Source organism: Chinchilla lanigera, unplaced genomic scaffold (genome assembly GCF_000276665.1).
Source record: "Chinchilla lanigera isolate Chin_1 unplaced genomic scaffold, ChiLan1.0 scaffold00026, whole genome shotgun sequence".
Taxonomy (NCBI): domain Eukaryota; kingdom Metazoa; phylum Chordata; class Mammalia; order Rodentia; family Chinchillidae; genus Chinchilla; species Chinchilla lanigera.
In genome coordinates this window covers 1,829,487-1,852,828 of record NW_004955427.1, presented here as the reverse complement: position 1 = coordinate 1,852,828, position 23,342 = coordinate 1,829,487, and the positions used below count along the sequence as shown (strand labels likewise).

The 23,342-nt window shown below is 39.7% G+C and overlaps 1 protein-coding gene and 1 long non-coding RNA gene across 3 annotated transcripts in view; one reads left to right on the top strand and one right to left on the bottom strand.

Annotated features, from left to right (window-relative positions):
* Window positions 1-17: 17 nt before the first annotated feature.
* LOC106148716 lies at window positions 18-3,754 on the top strand. Of its 2 annotated transcripts, XR_001234370.1 has the most exons (3): window positions 18-130; window positions 989-1,230; window positions 3,335-3,754. It is a non-coding gene; the product is annotated as an uncharacterized LOC106148716 (long non-coding RNA). The 2 variants fall into 2 exon arrangements; XR_001234369.1 differs by having other exon boundaries at window positions 18-1,230.
* Tbc1d23 (TBC1 domain family, member 23) overlaps window positions 3,481-23,342 on the bottom strand; it is a gene marked incomplete at its 5' end in the record, with an annotated part of 38,217 nt that continues 18,355 nt past the window's right edge. The window contains 8 exon segments of the mRNA XM_013515097.1: window positions 3,481-5,056; window positions 8,269-8,463; window positions 9,565-9,700; window positions 11,656-11,744; window positions 14,713-14,757; window positions 16,451-16,590; window positions 19,050-19,159; window positions 20,733-20,775. Coding sequence (XP_013370551.1) covers window positions 4,975-5,056; window positions 8,269-8,463; window positions 9,565-9,700; window positions 11,656-11,744; window positions 14,713-14,757; window positions 16,451-16,590; window positions 19,050-19,159; window positions 20,733-20,775 — 840 coding nt within the window.

The following is a 23,342-nucleotide window of genomic DNA, read 5'->3' as shown; positions in this document are numbered from 1 at the left end:
TGCGGCTGGCGACAGGCCCTCGCCTCGCCCCGTCCCGGCCGCCTGCCCTGGCTGTCCGTCGCCGCCAGCCGCGCCCCGGGACACCGCTGCGGGCGCTCCGTCGCGAGCAGTCGCTCCTTCGTACAACTAGGTAAACTAGTCTTGGGGAATGTGAGTTTTGCTTTCAGAGCTGAAAACCAGAAAAAATAATTGCGGTCATTTGCACAGAGTAAGCACAGAAATTGAGATGATAAAATCCGAGGAAATACGATATTAAAAGCAAAGGACTGGACTTGGAAATTATCGTGCGGGGTCAGAGCTTTTCGCAGGGAGAAAGGAGCCCGCACGCGGATGTCTCCTTCACGCGTACATACCTTCGCACAGGCATACAGGTGTATTTAAATTTCTGTGCAATCCATAAAGACAATGTGTGCGCTCACAACCTCGCTAACAGATGGCGTGTCGCTGGACAACTCGCTCAGTGTAGACAGGGCAGACCACTTCACACTCCCCCTAGACCGTAAGTGCCAGTTTAAGAGAAGAAACAGTGAACTGCAGGTTGCGAGCTCCATCAGGTCCCAAGGCAGCGCGCCGCGAAGAGGGCCGGTGTGACAGCCGTGACAGTGAGCTCTGGAAGCCGCAGGACCGGTCACCGAGTGCGTGCCCCTACCGCCCATCGTAAACTAGAGACGATGGTTATAAGACAATGTACATACCTGAAAAGTAATTGCGACTGGGAAGACAGCTAGCGGCAGAGTACTTGCTTACCTCACATGCTCAGGGTTCTGGGTTTGATTCCCAACACCTCCACGAAGAAACGAAAAAGCTACCTGACATGGAGTGTTAAGTAAATGTTACTTATTAGAAGGCGAATACCCAAACTATGGAAAAATTTCCTTTTTAAATGTTGCCACTTCGAACTGCAAAACTTGCACGGCCGCAGGAAATGTCACTGTCAGCTGTGAGTCGCCGGTTTAGTCTCTGCTCTTGTTTTCTTCCCTCTGTTCAGCAGATACAGGAGGAGCTCCACCGGGTCAGGCACTGCAATAGCACTGAGGACGCCGCAGAAACTCCTGGACTCACGAAACAGAGGGCAGTATGCCTTAACGTTCCGCCTCTTCCCAAATTAGGTGGAAGGCTCAAATGAGAAGTGTGAAAACACCTCGTGTGAGAAACTGACAGGGTAGAGACCAAAATGGAGGATGAACATTCCGTCATGGATAATGGAAATAGGAAGAGAATGTTCAAATGGTAAGGGAACGAGGGAGGGGAGGGGGAAGGGGCGGAGGGAAATGGAGGATGGAAGAAGGAAAACCAACCTTTTGTGAATGGGAAGAAGGGTTCGAGGGAGGGAAGGGGAATGGGGACTGAAAGACGAATCAAGATACATTCTGCTCAGGTACAAATTCCCTGTGAATGTGGTCACTGTATGTCAAAAGTATACCAATAACATTAAAAAAAAAAAAAAAAGCCCTAAGCCAGACACAGTGGTAGGTGCATGCCTGTAATTCCAGCACTCATTCCGGCAGGCATGAGGACTGCCATGATTTTGAAGCTAGCCTGACCTACATGAGTTTAAGGCCAGTTGGAACTACTTAGACCTCAAAAAAAAAAAAAAACCATGAAAAAAATATATATATTGTGAATGCTTTTAATGACTTCAAATTGCACTTTTAAAATTTTTGAAATGAGGCAAGTATGGTGTACATACCTTTAACCCTAGCACTCTGGGAGGCTGAGGCAGGAGGATCACACGTTCATGTTCAGCCTGGGCAATTTAGCAATTTAGAGTGTTTCAAAAATTTTTAAAAAGAATATAATAGGACGCTAACATCTATATAGAAAAATCAATTCGCTCTCTCTGTATGCTGATGTCATGGTCTAATCTAACATGTCCTGTCTCACTGCTAAAGGTGAAGCCCAGAGGTAGGCGACGAGGTCATGTGACCAGGTAGAGCACGTGCTTCTCTTCTCTCGCTGTGCTTTCTGACTGCCCTGGCTTGAGCAGATTTTTGTCAGGCCCTTCCACCACGCTGATTCTGACCTGCAGCCAACCCACTAGGGACTGAACCCTCCAAGAACTGTGAACCAAAACCACCCTCCTCTAGGGTGCAGGTGTCAGGTGTTTTGTCCCCGTGACAGGGAAGTGACTCATACTGACAGCTGGTACCGAAAGTGTCATCACTGCTGTGACTCCTCCTGTGTGTGGTTCAGAAGCCTTTGGAACTGGTGCAGGAGTTTGAAAAGGTTGGACGTACAGGATAGAGAAGCAGCTCTAAGATACTGCAAGCAGAACTTGACGGGCAATTGTGGTCACAGAGGTGCTGGGGAATCCTAGCCAGAATGGTGGCAGGAATGTGCACGGGAGAGGCCAGGCTTCCGAGAGCCCAGCGGGAATAAGGACCCTGCTGGAAACGGGACTGCAGGCCATGCGCGTGACATTCTGGCAAAGGACTTACCTACACTTTGCCCATGTCCTGCTTTGTGTGAGGCTGAATTTAAAGGTGGCAGAGAGATGGAGGAAATTTCAAGGCAGCCCAGTATTCGGGCTGTGGCATGGATACGGCTGATTTCTGCCTTATTTACGGTGAGAATCAGAGCAAACGCAGACCCAGATGATGTGAAGCTTGGCCAACTGTAAAGCTGGGGCACAGGAGACTGCGGTTGTTGAAAACAAAGCCAAATACTTTGGACCAAGGTCATATAAAACATCCCAGTGGCAAAAGTACTGTTATATCAGTATAAATTATCATCCTACTTGGAAACATGTTATCAAAGGTAGCATTCTATAGAAAGTTAGTATTACACCTTAATGAGCAATTGTAATTTCCAAGGTGTACTGAGGAAAGAGGGAGCACTTCCCTTTTCACCCAGTCTAACGAATCTTCTAACTTTGGTGTTATTTCAGATGAGGAAAAATGAAGTTCACAAATGCTAAGTAGTTCAAGGAAATAATTTACCATGTAAGGACTTTAATCTCATTTGGGCTTTTTTTTTTAAAAAAAGAAGTATCAAAGGCCTGGTGGCGCACACCTGTAAGCCCAGCGCTCGGGAGGCTGAGGCAGGAGCACTGTTGTAAGTTTGAGACCAGCATGCTCTACAAAATGAGCTCAAGGCCAGCCTGAACTGCATAGCGAGACTCTGTCTCCAAAAGATATCAATCCATCCATCCATCCATCCATAAAAAGAGAAAAGAAAAAAAGTATCTACATTAGCCAGGCTGGTCTCCAACTACTGGGCTCAAGCAATCCCCCTGCCTGGGTCTCCTGAGTAGCCAGGGCTGTGGGAGTGCGCTCTCTGTCCGGCTTGTATCATTGATCTGTAGTTTCAAACTACCTCTCTTCCTCCTTCACAGTGAGCAGAGACAGGCATCTAACAGAAGTGTGAGATCTACACATTCCAACTTGCAAGAGAAAGCCTCCAACTTGCTGATTTTGTAGATCTAGAGATTTACAAACAGGGAGAAAGAAAAAAGGAGACACTGTCTTTAAGAACAACACGTAGAGCAAACTGTACCCGTTTATTTACAATTGTAATGTACAAACAGTAACACAAACATCTTTACAGCAATATTATGAAAAGTCCCATGGCTGAGATGGGCAAAAAATGAGACTTCAAGACATTTCTAAGGGGAATGCCAAGAAAAAGGGAAAACTGCAATACAAGTTTTGGAAAGAGTTATAAATACCAAGTATCGCACTAAGTGCAATTTCATGCAAATGTCTTCCATCAAACTGCTTTTATTTAGATAGCAGAATAAAATTTCTTCAACTATGCTCCTTTTATTCACTTGATTTCCGTTAAGTAAATTAAAGTAACTGGCTATTGACGGGGTACACCTAGGTACTTCTGTCAACCTCTCTCAGACATAACCTGTTGCATTTTAGGACACGGCAGATTGTATTTGCTATTTCCCAAGAAGAGGTAAAATATCCCATGGCCCCTGAAGTGTTGTTGGATCTTTTACTACTTAATATGGGCCACAGTAAATTAAGCTTAGAAAGCTGTAAAATAAAGCAGATCACTTCCGTTTTGTCACATTTAAGAAAATAAAAACAGTCTCAAAGTGCTGAAACCTTAATGGAAGACAAACGAAAAGAACAGAAAGATTTCAGAAAGTGGTATAAGAACAGCTGAAATTCATACAGCCCTCTGCTTATGTGCCTTCATCTGAGTGGCTATCAGCGTGGTCACAGATCACCATCGCAGGTAAATCAATGTGTGCTCAACATCTGAGCTGTAAGAAGCTGAATTAAATAACCTACTTGTAATAAAAGTAACCACACCATCCAATTTTGTCCCAAAATAGTAATTTTAATTTTAACATGCCTACCTACTCATTATAATGCTTTCAACTCCTCCTCAGAAACCGGAAGCACTCAGTATTCAAATAATTACCTCGTGGGGCAAAGGTGACCTAATAACCGATGGCTGAATGTCTCTCTAGCTGAGCTGTATTCTGAGTGGGCTGGAATCTTCACTTCATTAAAAAGATCGCATTCATTTTAACAACGGAAACAATGAACTCATTAGGAACCTATGTTTTTTAGTTTCTGGTATTGTTCAGTGGGTAAAACTAAATTAGCAATTAAGGAAGTCTCTTCAACTAATTCTATCTCTAATTTTCAGTGAAGACATTGCAAATATATGTGTACGGTTGCCTTAAAACCTGAAAGTGACACAGGCTCCCTTAAAGCAGCTCTTCAAAACAGAACTGCGTTCCGTGCCCTTTGTCCGTAAGGGCACGAGGACGATTTCTTCAAAGTCATTTAATAACTGATCTTTATAATAAATCATTTTATAAAACTGAAAATGCAAAAGGAGTGTTAAAAAAAGTTTAATCATCCAGAAATTGACTGTAATAATTTACACTTAGACCCACCATTCAAGCACCCCCTAAGCAAATGTAAGGTCTCTGGTTAGTATTCAGTCAGTAAATACATGTTTGTGTTTCTCTTGGTTGCATTAATTTCACTCCAGTAATTTTCTTTCATATTAACTTTCCAATGCATCCAAAACTTTCATGATCTGTTGTTTTATGGCTCTGGTAGCATCCCCTGCATTTGGAATCAAGTACCTATGGAAGAGGAAAAAGCATTAATGTACTTCCCTTCAGAACTCAGCTGAGAGATCACCTCTGTGGGACGCTTCCTTCCCCTGACTCATGAAGCCAGGACAGCTCTCCACCCGCGTACTTCCCATAACTTATTTCAAAAAATACACCAAAGCTTATTTTAAAAGAAAATATAAACATAAAAGCAATGTGATTTTGCACATTTTTGCAGAGCCAAAATTCTATTATTAACTATACATAACTAGATAACAAAACACAAGGCAGCCAAATATAATATTAGGTGCCCAGCACAGATAAAATTCGATCAGCTACAAAGTCATGTTTTGATGATTTCTAATTCTAAAATACAATTTCCATACTTACTGGTTTGATCTTGAGCAAGTAACTTAAATTCCCTAAAACCAGGTTCACATGTATATAATAAGCGCAGTTACTCTAATTTTAGAGGGTTATGTACATTTAAAAATGTTATAGGATCTAAACTATTTTTAAAAGTGAAATATGTAATTATTATAAAACGTTAACACCACAGATTAAATCCCTTTCGAAGAATATAAAAATGTTAATTTAACACTTTATATAAAAGCTAACAAAAATTCCACTGCATATTTCATCTCTAAGTGGTACATATGCAAGACAGTACAGAAGCTAAGAACAAGGAGGGGAAAGGGAATCTGGTTCATTCATCGTCAACGATCATGACTACCTTCCAAATGTGCGTGCTTATCTATACATAAGAAAACTTATTAAAACTTACAGAAAAACCTTTAAAACATAATTTGTAATTACTACTATACATGAGTCATAATTCCAATCTTTTTTAGGAGTAACTGACAGATATAAAATTTATATAATCTTTGGCTCAGGGAGAAGAAATGGTCAAGTATGTAAATATGGAATTTTTTTTGGAGACAGGCCTCACTATGTAGTTCTGCTTGGCCTTGGACTTCCTGTGTCATCCAGGCTGGCCTTGAACTTGTAATCCTCCTACCTCTGCCCCCCAACGCTGGGATTACAGGTGTGTGCCACTATGCCTGGTATGGATTTTTAAAAGTCTACTGAAAGTGTATGAACTGTGAACCGGGAAACAATCTAAATGCCAATCAACAGGAGACTGCTCCGATCCATCCCGAGAATACCCACACAAGAGAGTATCAACCACTACAAAGAATCTGTTAAAAGGTAAATATTACATTTACATTTCAGTGTTATACTTATGTTACACTTATGCTATGTTACATTTATATTTACATTTGTATTTATTTATATAAAAATGTAAATATATTTTTTAAAAAATCAGAATAGAAAAAGGCTGTATTAGAGTTATTTAGTTCTTAACATACGTATTCACCTGTACAGAAAGACATCTAGAAAGGTATTTACCAAAGTGTTAAAGACAGCATTTGGAGGGCATGTTCCATGTTTTTACACAATGAATATATTATTATATTAAAGATATCTGAAACAGAATGAAGATGTAATTGATCATTATATTCAAGAGATTTTTTTGTTTTGTTTTGTTTTGTTTTGTTTTGTTTTTCTCCGGTACCGGGAACCGAACTCACGACCTTGCACTTGCCAGGCAGGCGCTTTTGCCGCTGAACTAAATCCCCAGCCCCCTATTCAAGAGATTTTTATTTTTAAAATGAGGTACACATAACAGTGTAGAATCATGACATTTGCTACTTGTGTCTGTCAGTACCCAGAAGGAAGTGAATTAATCTCTTCCGAATGAGGCTGATTAAAACTGCTCAGACATTACAGAACTTCGGTAAATAACAGGAAGTGTAATCTCAAACCTCACTGGGAGAACAACCTTAACTGACTCCAGGTGGAATGAGCGCAGACCAGGACCACGAGTGCTGCCTTTGGCTCTATCACAGCTAAGTGTCAGAATCTGGGAGATCGGCTTTGCGGTCGGGGTCAGCGTGGCTTAGAGCCCCGGGCCAGTCTGCGGGTCTTCCTTACTGCGCACAGGGAGAGGGTGCTTGTTTGCAGCGGACTGTAAGTCACATGCTGAGTACCCATCATCTAAAACGCTTGGAGCTGTCAGTATTTTTTTTTTTTTTTTTTTTTTTTTTTTTGGTTTTTCTCCGGTACCGGGAACCGAACTCATGACCTTGCACTTGCCAGGCAGGCGCTTTTGCCGCTGAGCTAAATCCCCAGCCCCTTGGAGCTGTCAGTATTTTAAGATGTTTCTGACTGCAGTATCTGCATATACATAACGGAGTATCTTTACGACGGGACCCCAGACAATACAAAATTCATCTGTATTTTATATAAGCCTTAGACATATAGCCTGAAAGTAATTTTTACAGTATTTTAAATAATTTAGTGCACAGAACAAAATCCCTTGATGAAGTATTTCCCACTTGCGTAAACACATCAGCACTCTCGATGCTCTGGACTGTGGAGCATTTCGCATTTGAAATTTTCAGAGCAGGGACGCTCAGCCTGTGTTCTATCACCACACTGCTTAGGTCGCAGATGATCAGTCAAAATAATGTTTGTTTTGTTTTTTTCAGTACTGGGCACTGAACCTACAGCCCTGTACAGCCTAGGGACGTTCTTCACTACTGAGCTACACCCTCAACCCCAGAAGAATTTTTTTTTTTGGTTTTTCTCCGGTACTGGGAACCGAACTCACGACCTTGCGCATGCCAGGCAGGCGCTTTTGCCACTGAGCTAAATCCCCAGCCCCCCAGAAGAATTTTTGATGAAGAAAAAATAAGAACACTGACATTCTAAGACAAATGTCTTACTTCACTGCAAACCAACATGTAGTGCAGCACTGGAATAGATTCTCCTGTGTTAAAAGGACTATGAAATTGAAGTGGGCATGGCAGTACATGCCTGTAGTCCTAATTACTCAGAGGAGGCTGAGGCAGGAATCAAAATCGCAAGCCCAGTCTTCACAAGTTAGTGAGACCCCATCAAAAGAACGGATGAATGGAAGCGAAGGAGGGAGGGAAAAAGGGCTGGGGCTGTAGCTCAGTGCAAAGGTTCAAGTCCCCGCGCTGTGTGGGGGAGGGGGTTGTGACGTTAGCTAGGGCACTTACGAGACCACGTGTGACTGCGGACTGCGAAGGTTACCAGAAACACTCCAGAAGTGTTTGGAGTACCCTATTCCACCATCCATTCCCCAAACAGAGAAACAAAATGTGCTTAATAATGACGCAGTAATTCCGATACTATTATCCTAAGAAACATCTTACCTTTCAATAGCCAGGATTTCTATTCCTGAAGCGCTGCTGTTTCCATATTTGAAGGTAATTAGCTCAGGATGCTTCTTTTTGGATGTGATCTTAACGACGGAATTCAGTGCTTGTCGAGACTGTATGTAAGCCAATCCTTTCCGTGAAAGAATCTCCCTTAAACAGTACATATGCGTAGCAGTAACCAGCAGATGACTTGAGAGAGTTTGAAAAAAGAGCATTGAGAGAAAAAATACTGTATTAAATGCAATCCAAGAGGCACTTCTTCAGTAACTCAGACAGTAAAAAATGTTCATCTCCAAATGAAATTACTTCTGAGCTAAACAATATAAAAGGATAATCCATAAACTATGTAACAGCTTTTAACTTTCTATTACATGCGAAATTGTTCTAGTAACATAAACATAAACAGCATAATACTCTGTAAATGCAACATATAAATCATTAAAATAGTCGTTTTATCTATATTCAAAACTATTCTGAGTCAACACACCACAGTCTTTATCTAGTATCAAAGGCCACTGGGCAGTAGTCGGGCTTCCTTACATACTTTATATATATTCTACGACCGGATCTAAACCGGATCTAAAGACAAAATGACCACAGAATTATTAACACACCCCTTGTGTCTCAGCTCACCTTAATGTAATAATAGGCTTATAATACAGTAAGACAGTATCACTAAGATTCAGGTAAGTCCAGAATATGGAGCAATCTGTAGGACAACTGGGGTGGCCTCAAGGGTTTATTCACCATGAACAGAAAGAGCAAGTGAGAGGGAAGCGTAAAGCCCCGCAGTACAGCGAGTGAGAGCAGAGACAAAGGAGCGCAGTGTCTGAACTACAACCAGATTCCGCGTCCAGAAGGAAAGGGACTCTACAGATGATTTGGAGACACTCTGAAAAACTGAGTATAATCTGTATGTGGAGTGGCGCTGTTTCCTGAACACTTTAGTTGGAGTAATGGCACTGGAGTTGTGAAGAATGTTCTTATTCTTGGGATGTTTATGCTGGAGAATTTAGGTGTGAAGCGTCACATCTATAAACGTTTCTGGGGTGGTTCAACAATTACAGGTGTACGTGTGCACGTATGCACATACATACACAGAATGGTAGAGTGGAGTTAACAGCAAGTAGATCTCAGAGATTATTTTAAAAATCAAGACACAATGCAAGTTGACAGAAGAAAATTGTATCTTATTTATACTTGGATAAATAAAAGGTCTTTTACAATTCAGTTTTACATCATTAACTTCTACAGATTCAATTATACTTCTGAAGACATCTTTAAACGTACCTAGGAAACATGTGTCCACTTTCTTTCACTTCTTTACAAGGAAAATGATGCTTGATGTCTGGCTTGTTTACCCAAGTCTGAATGTTGACAACCTCTTTTCTATCATCATCTGACATTGAAGAGCTGTCAATTTCATCTACAAGGAATTCAAAGTATTAAACGTGGATATTGCCAACTTTAAAAAGGTACATTTCCTAACAACCTAATAAAGTAACTTCAGTAGTATTTTGAACCAAAGCGTTTGAGGGACCAAAAAAAAAAAAAATCAATTACAACCCTACTACTAGATTTTTGCATGGCATGAAACATTACTATGAAATCTCTTTATGTGGTAAGAAAGTAAGGTGAAAATACTAAAAATGCATTTTAAGAAGGAAAAAAATAATATCAATCCTGGGACAAATCAGAAAAATCTTTTTTATGAGAAAAATATAAAACATTTTGTTTTTCAAATTTAAGAAGAATTACAGTCTCTAGGATTACTACTTAGAAGTGGTCTTGTCTTGCTTTTTAGAAATAAATACTTCCAAATACAGGGACATAATGATAAAGGAAATCTCATGTATCCAGCTTAAGTGATACTGAAGCCTGGCGCTGGGGATTTAGCTCAGCGCCTGCCCGGCAAGCACAAGGGCCTAAGTTCGATTCCCGGTACCAGAAAAAAAAAACAAGGAAAAAAAAAAATACTGAAGCCTACATGCATCTTTCACTGCCCACACCCTACTGCCTTCTCTACAATGAAGTACTATCTATTTGGTGTTATCAGTTTTGTGAGATCTTGTCTCTAACCACGTATGAATATTCCTAAGTTATACACAATAGCACTTTGAGGTTTCAGTAAAATATTTGTAACAATCGGTCCACTTCCTTGCATTCTTCTGCAATTACTACTTTATCCCAACAGTGTTAAATCTGTGCTCGTTGATACCCTGGCTCTAGTCTTTCTCATTTTTGTTGCTGCTCAATTCTGTACAGTGTAGAGTATGTGACAAATGTGGGTACTATTTCACACATACGATCTATAAATGATAAATGTAAGCACTATACACCACAATTTTATTCATCCATTCTCCTCTTCCCTTTTTAAATGGTGGAAGCTGAGATACTCAGAGAGAGACAGAGACTGAAAAGAGGAATATGGCAACAAAGAAGGAAAAAAAACCAATTAGAAATACAAGTTAGCACTGAGAAGGAAGAGTGATTCTGTCGTATCTTGAGACCATCTAATGTGCTTCCCCCGAGCCTAACAGGCTTACTGCTGAGCATTTACCCTCCGGATGTCATTTCAGAAGGCCATCTGCATGCGACAGAAAAACAGTGGCAACAGCTAAGGTGAATCAGAAAAGGACTGATCAAGCACACTGTGGAATACGATAGAAGAAGAATGAGCAGATGTACGGCCAGAAAGGAAAATACGCAGCCTTATTACTGAGCGGAAAGACGACTTACTGAACACAAGATGCAGTTCAGGGGTTGTTAATTATAGTAACAAGGACATCCTGGGACGGAATTATAAATGAAAGTAGTAACTGTTTTTAATGAAAAGACAACCACACAAATTTCCCTGTCACAATGTCACCATCTTGTGGCCCTTTAGGTTACTACTTCTGGTTTCAAAGGCTCTTTTCAGATGTTTCAATTTTGGAATTCTCTGAACTCCAGTTCCACAACTCTCCGTGTCACAATGGATGACTAAAGGACTTTAAATGCAAACATATGGATTTAAATACAATCTACACTGATAACCCTCACATTATCGTCAGTTCAGACCTCTCCTCAGCTGAAGACCCTTACAATCAAAAGCCTATTTTTGGATTTATTAGCACAATGTAAGATATCTAAAACTGAAGTTTTAACAGAAACCCACAAACTCTCCAATTCTCTCTACAAATTTTGTTGTTGTTTTGGGGTTTTTTTCTTGACACCAGAAATCGAACTCAGGATCCTGCGCTTGCCAGGCAGGCTCTGCATCACTGAGCTACATCCCAGGTACGGTGCTGTTCACGAAGAAGTCGTACGCGACTCCCGGGACGATTCTGCAGTCACCCCTGAGGACCAAGGACGAGTCTGTAGATAAACACATCACTCCACCTGTGTCATACTCCTCTTCATCCCCGATGCTGAACACCGGCTTCACACCGCGGTACGGCTTGCCCACTCTGTCACTGCTGCTCACATGCCTGTGCCCACAGAATTTTAGGGGAAATCGTCATTTAAGGGGTTACCAACATTCCACCAAGCATCGCGGGACATTCAGACAAACGTCAATATTCTTTGCTCCTACGTGCGGCGCCCGCTTTAGGACAGCTATGTCAGGGAAACGGAAAGAAGACAAACGTCGGCAAAAGTAGCGTAAGGATTGGACAGGCTGAGCGCTCGTGTATTGTAAATATTTTCTTTGTACAGGGAATCAAACTCAGGACCTGTGCTTGCCAGGCAGGAGCTTGTGCCACTGAGCTACATCCCCGGCCCCATAAAATTTAACTTTAAACAATTTCAATATTCACTTAAAACTAAAGATCTGTTTGGCTTTCAGGAAGTTACATAATCTATGCTTCTGTTCCTCACCTGTAAAATGATAACAACAACATCTATCCTTCAGGGTTCTTGTGAGAATTAAATCAATTAATTATTTCAAAAAGCTCCTAGAACATTCAGTATACAGCACGTGCTACATGTTTACTAGACAAAACAGGTTACGGCACTAAGTATTCAAATTCCAGCAGGAGTGCTCAAGGCGTCTCTTCTACATCCAAGTGTCTTACATGATTTTTCTTCCCATTTTTATTACTAGTACTTTTATTTTAATAAAACCAAGACAGTAATTCTGCTGCACAAATATAAACTATGAAAATGAATCTGCCATTTTGTTTTCAAGTGGTAGAAACACAAAGGACATGTAGATCCAAACCTGTTCAGTTCTGCAGGAAGTTTGGCCCCTCTTTAATGAAAAACTTAACATCCAATTACTTTTCAGGTAGAAAACTAGTGTTTTCTTTGTTAGACACAGAGACAGAATCTTCTATTTTCAAAAGACATTCCAATGTGCAAAAAATCAAGTTACATATCTTAAAGAATTCAGTTTTCCCATAAGAGAGAGATCAAATCTATAGATTAATTTTGATATATATCACTGACAGTCTTATCGTCTAATTATGTCTTTACTTCTAAAACAACAGTCCAAAAAAAAAAAAAAAATCCAGTGAGAGGTTAATGTATAATACTCTTTGGGAATTACAAGTGAGGTCAGTTAGCAAGTAAAGTTTGATTGAGCTAGAATTCATGAAGTCTCACAACTCCATGTTATCTCATCCAGAATGTTCTTATAACTGTTAAACTATGTTCATCAGAAAATGTTTTAGTTCAAATGTGTGGGTGCTATTTCCCCACTTGGCGCTACAGGAAGGCAGCAGAGTCTTTTTAAGAAGCACAGCCTCCCGGGAGATCTTCAGTCACTGCAGGGCTTGGCGAGGATAATGGGACTACTCCTTCCTTTCTCTTTCATCCCAGCCATTACATGAACAGGTTTTTGGGAGGTGCGTGCACGCGTGCATGCGCTGTGTATGCTGTATGCATGGGCACATGCTACTGGACACTAAGGGCCTCATGCATACCAAATAAATGCTCCACCACTAAGCTACATGTGTCCAGCCTTTTTACAATATTGAGACAGGATCTTGCTGAACCGCCCAGGCTAGGCTGCAATTTGCGGTCCTCCTGCCCCAGGTTCACGGTCCACTGTGCACAGCTGAGGTGAACACTGGCTCCTCTCTGCTCTCCCCACCATGATATGTCCCCTGCCAAAAGAAACGGGCTGCATTCTCCAAAGCAGTGAGCAGAAACAAACTTCTGCTCTGCTCACACTGATTGTTTCTGACGTTTTGTTACGACAGTGGAAAGCTGAGGAGCACAGGCAGTCTGAGCAACAGAAACACGCAGTTCAGCAACGCTCAAGCTCGGACTCCGCGTTCCACCCACAGGGAAAGGCTAACAGCTCTCTTTATCTGGAGATGCTTTAGTGCCGTCTACATTACAAACTCCATGGGGTTAAATTACATGTTCTCTCCTACTAAGGCACGAACTGCTAGAGCACACAAAAAGTAAGAAATAATAAAGATCACGCTTACAGTACATGCCAGAACCCCACACAAGAAAGTACGGTAAAAACAACCCTAAAAAGCAAGCTATTCATTTCTTATCTAGATTTATAATACAATTTGAAGTTTGTATAAATAAGACTGCTGACAACTGCTGAGATGTTTCCTAAGACTAGCTAAAAGTTAATGAAATTCAATGACCTTTTTTTTTTGAATGCTGAGGTTTGGTTGGACTATTTCTAAAAATCAGCATACTTACAATTTTTTGACAAATAACAGAAACACCTACAAAATGGTTTGGCCAGGCTTTTACTTAATTTACTGAGCTTGGAAACTCAAGTCATTCTAACTTTTAATTAAGTTATATTTTCAAGATAAACATATCTGCATGTGAATGACAGAAGATAAGCTGAAAAAGTAAGACTCTAGGACAAAATCTGGGAGTTAAATAAAATTAGACTACCTCAATGGCCTTTTAACTACCTCAATGGCTTTTAAGAGAAAACAGATGATTCACAAATAGACTAAAATGTTAAAAGAAGCAATTTCTTTTGAAACTATAGATGCTTTATAATTAGCACTGTGTAGTAATAATAACAGCAACAATAAATAAAAATTGCAATATCTGAAAATGTTAATTTATATAATGTAAACAAATTTAAAATCTTGAGGTTGGGGTATAGCCCAGTGGCAGAATGGATACTCAGCATGTACAGGGTTCTTGGGTTCAGTCAGTGGCAGAACACTTTTCCTGAACCATGAATTGTTCATCAGAATAAAAACTTCAGGATTCATGTCTTAGGCAGGAAGGAGTTTGCTATATATTTTAGGAATGAGAGATGAAAACATGCAAGAAAAAAAAATTGAAATGATCAAGCAACTACAAAAAACCAAATTCATCAGCATGACACCTCCTACAAGCAGAATGAGGCCAGTTCAGCTTTTAAAATAGCTGCATGAAATTTTGGCCAAGACAGCACAGGCATCTGCAGATAGATGAGGTGCTGAAAGCAAGGGTGATTCCACAAAGCTGCTCCCGTCACTGGCTTACCGCTCTGCACACGATCTGTCTGGCCAAGGGAGATTGAAAGACATTCTACAGCAAATCAAGGTAGAGGACAGAACAAAATGATTATAAAAAAATGCAACAGCGTAATCAGTTTTCTAATCCAGATTATGTATTACAAAGAAAATATTTCAATCACCCCAACTACAAAGAAAAATTAAGAAAAGCCAGTTTTCCGTGATACCTTAATAAACATCTTCAAAGAATGAGCTATCATTAGCCTGTTTTAAAATAAAATTTTAAATGTCCAAATCACAAAATCTACCAATAATGCTGTAAATCACAAGCACTACAGAGGCTTCTTGAGAATAGGTATCACTGAGCAAACAAATTTTTCTAGCTTGAGAAAATGCTTTAATAATTATTAGCAGACTATTTTAAGGTACAAATTTTTAGATTAGTGAAAATAACCCATTACATTCTTTTTTTTTTCTTTTTGAGACAGGGTCTTGCCTTGTAGCTCAGGATGACCTCCTGCCTCAACCTCCCGAGTGCTGGGGTTACAGGCATGCACCACCATGGCCGGCTTCCTTCTTTGTCATTTATTAAATAGGAACGCATGCACATGTACATACATGTACTATACTAAACAAAGGGATAAAGAACAAATTCCTAACGTTCAGCTCTTAAACTCAGTATTTCAACTTTCCAAGATACTACAAGTAAAACATGAAAAAGCACTCAAACACATTTCAAAGATCAGGCTCACTTGGAAATAAATTCTATGTCACAATTATAAGGTTAGGTTTAAACTCTAGAACAAGGTCAATTAAACTAAACATGAAAAAATACACATGTACAGCTGTAATAAGCAGTACATAACAGATAATTCTCAAACCTGTGTATCAATTGGTCACTGCACCTCTGGTTTATAATTCACAAGGAAAATGGAATTTGCCCATATTTGTAAAAAAAATTTGTATGAAGATCTAAGAAAGCTGGATCCTGCCATATTTAGCATGACCAAGTTGCCAGGTTTTTAATTCCTGGGGCAAAGAAAGAAGTTCTATAAGACCACTACATTTGATAGATGACTCCCCATCCATGTGACATTTGGGAAGCAGGTATCACAAAATACATACAGATATTTACGGATTTTTTTTGTGGCACATGGGGGATGGAACCCTTGTGCACATGAGGTAATCACTCGACCACTGAGCTATGCTCCCAGCCTTTCTAATTTCATTTTATTTTGACAAGGTCTTGCTAAATTATCTGAGCTGGACTCAAACTTGAGTGATTCACCTGCCTCAGCTTTCTGAGAAGCTGGGACTGCAGTTCTGCACCACCACGCAGAACTGACAGCTGAGCAGCTGTTTTTCAATGAATGATATGAGGCGCAGATTCATTATCTGTAAATCATTCTGAGCAGTAAGACAGGACAGCAGAATTTTTTGTTTGCTTGTTTTGTTTTCCGGTACTGGGAATCGAACTCACGACCTTGCACTTGCCAGGCAGGCGTTTTGCGGCTGAGCTAAATCCCCAGCCCAGGAGAGCATAATTTTGACAGCCAAATTTTAGAGCAACGAAGTGTATCCATATAATGGAGACTCAAATCTAACAGAAACTGCACGTCATGATCCTTTCCTAGAACACTTCCAACTGACACTTACTCTCACACATACTTCTTTAGTTTTAATTAGTAATCTAAGCACAATATATGCATGTATGGAAATGTGACAGTGAAACCTGCCGATCTACACAATTAATACGCATTACTCACCGGTCCACAGGAGTTGATGTATTCTCAATAAAACTGATAACTTTTTCCCTGACATTAACGGATTTTGTCTTCAAAGCCACAGTCATTTTATTTACCAGTGATTTCATTCCTCTGTCATTTGAACCATTAGGAGATTCACCCTGAAAAATAAGAACAGACAGAACTGCTCTTCAAATAATTAGCAGACACACTCCTGCTGAAAGTCACCCCCACGTTATGGATGCATTATATCCCCCATCAAATGCATATGAAGTCTTAATTCCTAGTACATCTCAGAATGTGACTGTATTTGCAGAAAGAGTCTTTAAAGAAGTAGCCGCATGAATCAGGTCAGAATGGGCTCTATCCAACTCTCCTAAGAGGAGCAGGCAGGGACCAGTGAGGGGAAAGGCCACGTGAGGACACGGGAGAGGGCAGCCATCGACACTCACAAGGACAAGGGAAGCCAAGGAGAGAGGACTTGGATAAACGAAGTATGTCAACACCTGATCTCAGACTTTTAGCTTCTAAAACTGTAAAAAAATACATTTCTGTTGTGTAAGCCTCCCACTCTGTGGTTATTCTGTGATGGTAATACCAGCAAACTAATTCATTAGGAGAAGCTATTTTTAAAATGTACGGAAGAAAGGAAAACTAAGATATCTATACATAGATGTGTTGAGTCTGAAATTACCTTTTGTATTCGTAAGAAATAAAGTAACTGACCTTTCTAAACTCAGACTAGTCTAGAAAAGTAAAGGAAAGCATGATCAAACTATTGTTCATATCCCTGAATTTATAGACACTCAGTCCTTGTATAGTTTTGCTTTTTACAATATTCCCAAGTGAGCCTCTAATTTCAGAAGTTACCCTGATGCACTTAGTAAGCGTGAGTACAGTTCTTGTACTGCCTTGCAGGATGGCTCACATACACCCTAGACTCAAACGTTTTGATCAGGAAGCAGGAAGGAAATGATCAGGAAGTTGCTAAAGATTTAGGTATTATTTTATGGTTTTAAAAAACATCTTAAAATGCCAGAAAATGCTCATATATTCAGTGAAAAGGAAAATAAAACTACATAAATTGAGGCCACTATTTTTAAAATAAAATACTAAAATACACATACAATAAAATGGTTCATGCAGATTCCCAAATAAGAAAGGAAATTATTATCTCTGGTAGTTGGAGGAGATTCTGTTTTCTTTATACTTTCTTCCTGACATATGATGCTACAGTGAACATATGTTATTTTTATTTTGGAGAAATACCTCATTAACTACACACAAAAAAGTATGTCTAATTCCATACTTAAATTCAAACCAAATTAAACTGATGGTGGAGATGCTTTGCACTTCTGAATGGAACAGATCCTTACAACTTTCTATGATTGCCTGATCCAGTGTTTCTCAAATCTGAAAAGGAAAGCTTGAACCGTCCAAAGGCTGTGGTCGCAAATATAAATTAGAATAATGTTTTCTGGAGAGCTATCTGATAATAACGCACAATTCTAAAGATTCTGATAAGTAGTATTTTGATCAAGTTACTCCACTTCTAGGACTAAACAGTCACAGCGTATGCAAATATATCACTATAAAAATTACCTGCAGTAGCATTTGTAATAGAAGAAGACTGAAAGTTATATATTCAACAACAGAATGTAACTGAAAAAACCGTAACACACCCATACAATGGAATAGTACTTAGTTTCTCATAAAAAGATGTCAAGAGATAGATAAAACTCTCAGAGAAGCCTTATCTGTTGATAATATTTTAACAATAACCTGCTTTGATTTCTGTGCTTGAAGACAAACCTCAGTCTCTCTCGTGAGTTACAACTTTATAATAACTACTACTAAATATTCAGTGAAGGGCCCTATATGTGCACTTGCATATCCAATCTCCAACCCTCCTGATGAGGGAGACTCTCCTACTACCAGCTATTGCACAGCTGAAGAAAATACCCCTGAAAGGGGTTGCTGGAGATCACGAAGAAGTCAGAGATGAAACCTGGACCCAGGGACAGCAGAGCACAAGCCCAGTTAGTAACCATGAGCTTATACTGTCATTGTCTACTTCTGTTTTACAGAATAAAAATTAAGTAGGTAACTACTATTTATTAAGAAAAATATTCAGTGACATCCAATTAAACCACGAGAAGTACTAGGAAACTATGAAAGACTTACTATCCAAATATTTCCAAAGCAAAAAAATGGATTTATCCAATATAGCAAACCTCTGCAGTAATGTACATCTCAGTAACTAAAAGTCAGAAGCAGACTGGCAATTGTGCCCAGTCTTCCTTTTCCTGAACCATTCTTATGTGAATTTAAACCGAAGCCCAAATCATGTGTACAAGTAGTGCGTGGGAGATGTGAGCAGGAGTGCCAGTGTTCTCTTGGTCCAAACGAATAGGTGGATTCCTGGAATCAGCTCACATAAGAGTTGCAGCTAGTTCAGTAGTGCACACTACCTCCACCATTTCAGTAACATCACAGAACGTGACCCCTCACTGTGTCTGAAATATTTTGACTCCATTTCTCTTATGGCGGGGATTCAGTAGCTAATCGCTTTTCTGGGAATTGATCAAACTCTGGGGACACATAATACAAATGCACTTACATCAACAGAAGAATTGACACTGCTCCTTGAGCCTGAGGTACTAGCAATCCAATGACCATAGCCATTTTCTGGTCCATCCACATTAATGTCTGCTAGGTGCTGCTGCAGTGCTTAAGATAAACAAGGAGAACAAAACCAAACCTGAGCTACAAGCCCTTGCAGAAAGATTCATTACCAAAAAACCGTCATAAACATGTGACACCTGAATGAAGAAGGCTCCAACAACATAATGAAAGTATTCTGAACGCTCTCAGGCAGTGAGGAACTCGGGGCCACAGCAATCCTCCTCTTCCCTTTCCCCTGCAGCCCTCAGTACGGAGGTAACCTGTGTCCATTTTAACTGACTCTGAGGACTAGCCGTGAACGGTGCAGGCTTCCTGCTTTCCCTTCTGAAAGATCCCCTTTCAGCAGCAACAGATAAACTCTGCAACGCTTTTAGGACGGTGAGGAGTTCACAGAAATCTTGGGGGTTCTTTGTTACACCGTGAGAAGACAGCAATCAATTTTTCCCATAATGAAGAGGCAGTCTTTATTAAGTTATGGGAAGAGCTTGGTGAATGGAAGAATTCATGTTTTGAAAAGTTTTTAAAATCTAAAACATACTATAAAATCCTTTTCAGACATTTTTGAGAATGACATGTTTAGCTGCCAAATTCTGAGGTACATGTTATCAGGATTAGTAATAAAGAACATCAGGCAAAAAATTCAACACTGATTTAATACCACACATTAATTAAAATAATCTCTTTTGTAGATCGCTCTGGTTATAAAGGTAGGTAGTTATCAGGCCATGACATACAGATAGTACTCATAACCTCTGCTAGCATCAACGAAGGCCAAGAGGAAACACATCCTAACTTCACAAATATTCTGACCTGAAGCATAAAATTACATACATAAGAAGTTAACTTCTGTTCTTAAACTCAAGATTCTACTATTTTCAACATACACTGCTCTGATTTTTACACCTCAGCATTTACAGTTCCATACTTTTACCTACCTTTCATTCCTCATGCCAAAGGAGGCTCTTTTTCTATCTTACACTGATTTAACACTCATAAATTCTCAAATATGTCAGAATTTGCCAAATGCTTTCCTATCTGGGGTTACCGGAGATTAGTCTGCAGATGTGAAAAGTCAGCTTACTTCGTTCACTCCACTGCCAGTATCGCTTACCCCAGCTAAAACCTTCCAGCAGGTTACAAGTGAAGCAGTAACCCAAACTCCCTGAACAGTACACAAGACGCACTGTGCAAGTTCCCCCCACCCCCGTTCACCCGTCCTGTCCAAGCCTTCTCCGCGGGGGCCAACGACACAGGCAACATTTCATTATTTTATAAACATATTTTTTGGACAGGCTGGAGATGGAGCTCAGCAATGGACTGCACAGTATGTGTTGAGGGCCCAGGGTTCGATCCCCACCACCAGGAAAAAGTAAAATAAAGTAAAAATTTGAAAATGCTTTTTGGAAAGACAAGCTAATTGAAACAGTCTTTCACCAAACGCTCATTTCAACTGCCTGTTGTGTTTGCTAGGGTATGTCCTGCTGGCCCTGTCTTTTCTGAAAATACTGACTGACTGAATAGAAAGTCCTCCCAACCCCACTGGTTACTTCAGATAAGCTCTGATGTTAGACACTACGCTGAAGAAAAAGGCAGAGAGATTAATAAAGTGAAACCTTACCCATAAATCCTCCACTGGCAATACTCACATATTCTTTGTTTTTCTGCAATGAAACATAAAATCTAAATTGTTTCAAAGTACAAACAATTAAAACTTCGGATAATTCTAAAACATTGACAAATGCAACACAGTTACATATTAAAGTTACGCACTTTCGCACTTGTTTTTTCCCTAACCTTTTAGAGCTGGTGCAGAGAGGTATACGTATCTATCACACAGACACAGACGCACACACACACACGTGCATTTACGCTGTGTGACGCGAGGTGTTGCTTGGGCAGGAAGAAAGAAGCAATTTCATGACGAGTAGCAGCACTATGATTTCACCTGTATTATTGTCACAAAAGTGCAAGAGTCAAACCAAATTTAAAAGGTATCAAATGTAATCAGAGACTTTAAAAATATTTTGCATATTTTATAAGAAGGTGATATAAAAAGAAATATAGCCAATTATGAAAAGGTCTTGTATCTGTATGTCTACATCTGGAGGTGACTAGATCTAGGGTGTGTGCTGATGGAATCAAGGATGTGATGCTGGGGTTGATTCATTGTGTGATGCTGGAATTAAAGCTGCCCCACCCTGGGCGTGAGCGCTGCCCGCGTTAAAGGTGAGTGGCCTGAATTGTAAGGGACAGAGTTACTGCTTGTCACTTGCTGCTTCTCTCCTTGCTGCCCTCCTGCCTTCTGCCTGCCATGAACTATTTCTCCTGCACAATGCCCCTCTGCCATGCCACCCTGCCTGGGAGCCAGCTAACTATGAAATGAGACTTCTACAGACTGTGAGCCAAATAAACCTTTCTTCCTTTAATTCTGGGTGTTGGGTATTTTCTCTCAGCAATAAGAACAATAACTAAGACATCCTCAGACCCCTTTCTCCCTAAAAAGGCAATGTAACCATGTCTCTAGATCTAATTGGTAGCATATAAGGAGACCAAGGACAGAAGATAAATGGTTAACGTGATGTACTCAAAATCCAGAACGTGGGAAACTCTATAAAGAATTATCAACTGGATTATTTTCAACAAATGCATGCAAGGAAAAAAATTACAAATGGGAAACCCGCAAAATCAAACATATTTTTAAAGTAAAATCAATTAAATGCAATGTTTTATTTTAGATCTTAGGGAAATTTAAACACTGAGCTAGTTTTATTTAAAAAGTATGAAATGTGATTATGTTATAAAGAATTTATAGCATTCAATTATCCCACTTTTCAATTTCTTTTAACTTTTCATGACAAAAATTTCTAAAATTCCACAAATAATCTGAATAATAACACAATATCTCAACCTCTTATACTATAAGAACCCTTACAATATAGTTTCTTGTAGTATATATACTGTAACAACCCTTGTAATACATAGTTTATCTCAACCTCTTATACTATAAGAACCCTTACAATATATAGTTCTTATACTATAAAAACCCTTACAATATATAGCTCAGTAGCTCAAGTGCCTGCCTGGCAAACAGAAGGTCCTGAGTTCGATTCCTGGTACCAAAAAAAAAATACATATATATATACATACATAGATATATATATAAACATACAGATATACACATACACACACATATATATAGTTCATACTAAACCAAAGCATTTTTTTAAAATAGGCTATTTAAATTTATAAGTAAAATGAGTTTGGGATGGACATGGTGGCACATGCCCATAATCTCAGCACTTGAAAGGCTGAGGCAGAAGGATCAGCAGGGTTCAAGGTGAGCCTGGGCTACATTGACAGTTTAAGGCCAGCCTGAACTATACAGTGACACGGGGCTACGGCCCTGTTCCTTTCCATTCAAGATAGAGTCTCGCTGAGCTGCCCAGGCTGGCCTCGAACTGTGATCCTCCTGAGCACCTGACATTACGAATGTGTACCACCGCCCGGCTTTCAAGTCTTTTAGGAATTTTGCCTTCAGAGTAAGTTTCTCAAACCAAATTCCCAGTGAGACAGAGAGAAATGAACCCACTGAGCAGCTTGTTTAACACCAAGTCTATCATCTTCCCGATTCCACAGCTGTAAATTATACAAACTAAAGACCTTAATGTAGAAACTACAAAAAACACTCACTCTTTTATAAAGAGTCATTACCGACCAAGGCTCCGAAAGAAAGCCAAGGACAGTTTCAGAAACACCACTCATATAATCAGTTGTACCGAAAACAATATTCCAACACTAGAAGAAAAAATGGCTAAATGTCATGAATAAATATAAACGTATATTTATTCAAATTAAAAGTGGAAACATTAAAATGAATTATCTAGCCACCATAAAAAGTACTACAACACGAGTAAGCATGGAGATGAACACGACAGAATCATCCAGAAACAGATACTGACACATGGACTATTAAAAACATGGTAATTCAATCTGATAGCACGATTCCTTCACTATCTGGAAAACAAGTTTTTAACACTTCTACCTTACTTCTCACACAGAAATAAATTCCAAATGGTTCAAAACTTAAAACATAAAAAACATACCATTTACGCATGTGAGAAAAATCTACAGAAAAAGGCAGTTTTTCTTGGCAAAACAAATCAGCTAGAAAGAAAAATACAGACAAATCTAACAGCGTACGTAAGAGTAAAAAGCTACGCCAGTGTCT